The sequence below is a fragment of the Lolium rigidum genome, chromosome 5 (genome assembly GCF_022539505.1).
Source record: "Lolium rigidum isolate FL_2022 chromosome 5, APGP_CSIRO_Lrig_0.1, whole genome shotgun sequence".
In the NCBI taxonomy this organism is placed as follows: Eukaryota; Viridiplantae; Streptophyta; class Magnoliopsida; order Poales; family Poaceae; genus Lolium; species Lolium rigidum.
Window position 1 is genome coordinate 64,529,528 of NC_061512.1, and position 5,709 is coordinate 64,535,236.

Sequence of the window (5,709 nt, forward strand, 5' to 3'; positions counted from 1 at the left end):
GGACGTATCACTTACGTCGACGACATCGCGGTCATGACCCGGAAAGGATCCGACTTGATCAGCGACCTCACAGAAACCTTTGAAAATCTTCGACGGTACAAGATGATGTTGAATCCGCTGAAGTGCGTCTTTGGCGTTCCAGCTAGAAAACTCCTTAGCTTCATCGTCTCTTACAGGGGCATTGAAGTTAACCCGGAAAAAATCAAGGCAATCCTGTGTATCAAAAGGCCAACTTGTCTCAAAGATGTGCAGCGACTAACTGGTTGTGTTGCATCAATCAGTAGGTTTGTTAGCCATCTTGGCGAGAAGGCATTACCCTTATACAAGCTGCTGAAGAAAACAGACAAATTTTTCTGGGACGACGCAGCAGATGCAGCACTAAAGGGGTTAAAGGAAATACTTACCTCCCCACCTATCCTAGCAGCTCCAGAAGAAGTAGAGCCTATGCTCCTTTACCTGGCAGCTTCCAACAAAGTCATCAGCCTCATCATCGTGGTGGAGCGAAAGGAAGAAGGTCACGAATATGGAGTCCAAAGGCCAGTCTATTACATTAGCGAGGTACTGACGGAATCCAAACAAAGATATCCTCACTTTCAAAAGCTAGCCTACGGCGTGTTCCTAGGTAGCAGGAAGCTCAGACATTACTTCCAGGAGCATCCAATAACAGTCGTGAGCAAGGCTCCACTGTCCACGATCCTTAACAACGCTGACGCAACATGACGAACAACAAAATGGGGCATTGAATTATCCTCCTCCGACATCAATTAAAAGGCCAGGACTGCGATCAAATCCCAGATCTTGGCATATTTTGTCGCAGATTGGACAGAAGCTCCGGATGCAAACCTGGAGCCGGAACCTGAAACATGGGTCATGCACTTCGATGGATCCAAGCAGCACCAAGGCTCAGGAGCCGGAGTCACCCTGAAGTCCCCTACAGGAGAAGAACTGCAGTACGTTCTGCAGATTCACTTCGAAGCTACAAATAACATGGCGGAATACGAGGCTCTACTACACGGTATGCGCATCGCTAAGGAAATTGGGATCAAGCACATCATATGCTGTGGAGATTCTGACCTGGTGGCAGAACAAGTAGTCGGAACCTGGAACGCCAGAAACTCCTTTATGGCGGCTTACAGAGACGAAGTTGACGAGATCGCCAAATGCTTCCTCGGATACGAAGTCAAGTACGTCAGGAGAGACGATAACACAGCGGAAGATCTGCTATCCAAGCTCGGATCCGGCAGGAAACCAATTCCGCCTGGCATTTTCCTGGAGCATCTACGGATACCCTCGGTAAAGGGCGCTAACCCGGAAAACCCGGACATGGCAGTATCCCCGGCTAGGGAAGTGTTGGCTATCATTCCGGCCTGGACACAGCCGTTCCTGGATTACCTCATTGATCGAAAGTTGCCGGAGGACGAGGTCCTCGCAGGACAGATCATCAGACGAGCAAGATCCTACTCAGTAATTGATGGACAGCTCTACAAACGAAGCGCAAACGGGGTGTTTATAAAATGCGTCTCAAATCAGGATGGCATAGAAATCCTCAGAGAGATTCATGCTGGCGACTGCGGGCATCACGCCGCTCCCAGGTCCCTCGTTGATAAAGCCTTTCGACAAGGATTTTACTGGCTCACGGCTAAAGAAGATGCTGGCAAACTAGTAAAAACTTGCCGAGGGTGTCAATACTACGCTACTCAACCAACTGCTCCAGCTCAAGAGCTCAAGACTATCCCTATCACATGGCCGTTCGCGGTCTGGGGGCTTGATATTGTGGGTAAGCTGAAAAAAATCATCTGCTGGCAGTTTTGAGTACCTCTTGGTCGCTATTAACAAGTTTGGTAAATGGATCGAGGCAAAGCCAGTGAGGAAAGCCGATGGTGCTACAACACTAAAATTTGTCTGCAGCCTCGTAGTGAGATACGGCATTCCACATAGCATAATCATAGACAATGGCACAAACTTTACTCAAGGAGAATCTAAAGATTATTGTCATGATGTAGGGATCCGGCTTGACCTAGCATCTGTGGCACATCCACAGTCCAATGGACAGGTAGAGCGAGCCAATGGCCTCATACTAGCCGGAGTCAAGCCTCGCCTTGAAGAACCGCTGCGTCGCGCAGCCGGAGCTTGGGCGGAAGAGTTAGATGCTGTTCGGTGGAGTTTACGAACTACCCCTAACAGATCCACAGGGTTCACCCCTTTCTTCCTAGTATACGAATCTGAAGCAGTGCTTCCTTCTGACATCATACACGATTCGCCGCGAGTTTCCGCCTACAGCGAAGATACAGCTGACGAGGCCAGACAGCTATCCGTGGACCTGATCGAAGAAGCTCGGAACTTGGCTGACCAGCGCTCCACCATTTACCAGCAGAAACTCGGACGCTATCATAGCCGTCGAGTTCGGAATCGCTCGTTCAGGGAAGGCGACCTGGTCCTCCGCCTTCGATAGGTGAAAACGCATAAGTTGCAATCTCCATGGGAAGGACCCTTTGTCATCAGCAAAGTTCTACACAATGGATCATACTACCTCGTCGATTTCCGTGAGAAAAAAGATAGACCTGCAAATTGGTACCGGAAACGAAAACGAGAGGATCCGGATGACATCTATGATGAGACAGATCGTCCCTGGAACATTGCACAGCTACGTCCTTTCCACACTTAGCAATTTTTTTGAGTTACATACTCTGTAATAGTTATACATGATCAATGACATAAAGCATCTGGTTCACTCTTTGAGTCTTTTACCTCCTTTACTTGTTCATTTTTAGATCGTGTATGTTTTTCGACTAAAACCGCAGAGCTGGATATTTCCGCCTAGGCGTGTATGAAAGTTGTGATTTTCAAAATCGTCCTTTAGGACGTAAGCTTAAGTTTTCTGGTGGAAATGCTTTCTGTTGCGAACTCATGGATTCCTGGTAGCGACTTCCGGCACCTCGGTTGGGGGCTTGTTTCCACGGTTATTGACGGATTGCCATTGGGCTTCGTCACCGCTGGCGAGCATTTCCGGCTAAAGGTCTTCCGGCTCGCGGAAGGTCAAGTGAGCAAGCCGGAAAACATAAAAACCAGCACTTGCTTTCAACAAACGAAACATGCAAATAATTTTAACGGATAGCAGGATAAGTTTTTTCCGCCCATGCATAAGTGTTTCGTCCCTAGCTACTTAAGAATTTTAGTTATATTACAAACCCTCGATGGGGCCAAAATGATGCATTGTTTTCTTCCCGCAGGAATAAGTCTTTTACTTCTCCTTAGCCAGAGAAGCTTCACCCTTGTCATCAACCTTCGGATCGGTTCCTTCTTCGCCCTTGGCCGGAGAGGAGACATCATCATCACTCTCTTCGTCGTCTTCATCCGGAGATACTGCACCACCTTTGTCCTTGGAGCTGGTCCAGGTGTACTGGCTTCCGGATTCCGCAGGTCGAGCTTCCGCCTCACGTTTCTTCAGAAACTCCGCTTCCAGAGTCTCGTCGGCTGGAAGAACTACCTTGTCATAGAATTCGTCATGATGAATCCTCCGGGCGATGCGGGTATCATAGCCGCTAACTGCATTCAGTAGCGTGTTGACGTCCGAATCCGGAGGAACACCGGAAGTCACCCTATCAATATCAAGACCCGGGTTATGTGCTAGGCACATAGCCAAGGACATGGCAGCAGCACCTCGGGACGATAACGCCTGCAGATCCACCACCAGCTCCGGAAGAATGTCCATTCTCTGGATAAGCTTGCGAACCTCGCAAGTTCGGCTCTTCTTGATTGATAAGTTGTGGCAAATCTTCCGGGAAGCTGAGATCAGGTCCTTGCAGTCGTCTCCGGTGAGATGAAGAACATCATCTCGGGGGCACTGGTTCCGACGTTCCTCGGTGTATCCCAATGGTTCTGCATGAGAAGGTTGGAGATAAGTATAAGGATCGGGTTCAGCGTATACATTATTATATGAACTTCGGAGTTATACCCATGACGTCCTCGTTGAGTAAGTCCTAGTGCTTCTCTGTCGTCTCCATGTAACTCCAGAGTCCGCCAAGCTCTTTCTGCTGCCTCTGGATGGTTTCACTATCAGTTTTTCTTTTTAACTCGAATTCACCCTCCTTCCGGATGAGTTCTGAGCTCTTTTCCGCCAGCTTTTTCTCCGCCTCTGCGAGCTTTGCCTCTAGATCTTTCTAGGAGGAGCGCAGAGTCTCGAGCTCGGAGGATGCTACGGCGAGGGAAGAGGTTGCACCTGTCCAAGATAAAATCAAAATCAGTTCGGAATTTGGATCATGAATTAATGGCAAGTCAGACGGAAACCAACCTTGGGCGATTGACAGTTGCTTCTTCAGATCCACGTTTTCCTGCTTAAACATCTGAATTTTCTCCGCCTGGCTCAAGGTAATGCGGCGCTGCAGGGCAATGTTCTTATGAAGCTCGTAATGCAGAGCCTGCTGTTCCTGTAAGTAGAAACAGAGCAGGAGTAAATTCCGGATATTCTACAAGTAAGTCCTTCTGAAGCATTGTTGCCGAAAACTTTTCCGCCATAATGCTTGGGAGCTACTACGACATTTTAAAATGCACTTCAGTTCAAGTTTCTTCTAAGTATTTAGACGCTAACAATTGACTAGTTTCCGCCTATATACTTGGGGGCTACTGGGGAGTACCTTGTGCTTGCAGAGGAGTTTGTCGAAGAACTAGCCAACTTCCCTCTTGAAGTCCTGAATCTTTCATGACTCGGCATCAGGCTTACCCCAGGCGTTGTTCATCATGGCGTTGAGCAGATCCTGTTCAAGATCCCACTTCTCCGCCTTAGTGAGCTTGTTCAAGAACTTGGTCGCGTATGCCTTGGGGGTGGAGGTAAGGTCAGCCGGATCTCCAAAATTCTTCGGAAACACGATGACGTCGCCCGCTGCAATTTCAGCCTTTCCCAAAGAGTCGACTTCCGCCTCCTCTTGGCCTTGTACTCCAGCTTCTTCAGGGGCAGTTTGTTTCGCTCCGGAGCTTTCTCCGCCCACTTTTTTGCTACTTACCGGAATTATCTCCGGTGGAGTTTTCGTAGAAGGAGGGGGAGATCTCTTAGCTTGAGGAGGAGATGGCTGGGGAGTGGCGTGGGAAGCACTTGGCGGAGCTGGTGTTGGAGGGCCAATGGCCGGAGACTTCTTCATGTATTTGGTGATGGGCTCTTGGAAGTTGGTCCGTGCGGTGGTGGTACTCGGATTCCTACAAACAGGCAAAATAAATGAATAAGTAACAAGTTCTATCCAAACAAAGATGCGATGTACTCGGAAACTTACGTGGCGCCGGGAATGATGGGGCGCGATCATTTTCCTGCTGTCGTCAGCAGTTTGATGCGCTCACGCGCCGCCTTCTTGGAATTCAGCGGAGGTGGCTTCGTGACTTTGGGCTTCTTGGCGGAGGCCTCGCCGCTAGCCCCGGCTTCGGAGCCGGAAGCTTTGGCGCGGGGACGCTTAGTAGGGCGAGGGGCGGCCTTTCGAGGCGCTTGCTCCTCCTCCTCCTTGTCGTCCTCCGGATCCTCCTCCGCCGCTTCGCCGCTGACGGGGACTCGGAGTATATTGCGGAAATCATCCTCCGCCAAAGTATCGAGCTGAGAGAAGAATTTGAGAGTAAGTTAGAACACATCAAACAAAGAGAAGGGAATTTCAAAGACTCAAAATTCACAACAAACAAAAACTTTTATGCATATAGTACCACATATAGCTTTATGCATAGTGTGTATAT

The 5,709-nt window shown here is 49.1% G+C and overlaps 1 protein-coding gene across 1 annotated transcript in view; it reads left to right on the forward strand.

Annotated features, from left to right (window-relative positions):
• Positions 1 to 3,559, forward strand: part of LOC124656036 — a 4,986-nt gene extending 1,427 nt beyond the window's left edge. The window contains exon 2 of the mRNA XM_047194847.1: positions 3,421 to 3,559. Coding sequence (XP_047050803.1) covers positions 3,421 to 3,559 — 139 coding nt within the window. The remainder of the gene's footprint in view (positions 1 to 3,420) is intronic.
• Positions 3,560 to 5,709: the final 2,150 nt, after the last annotated feature.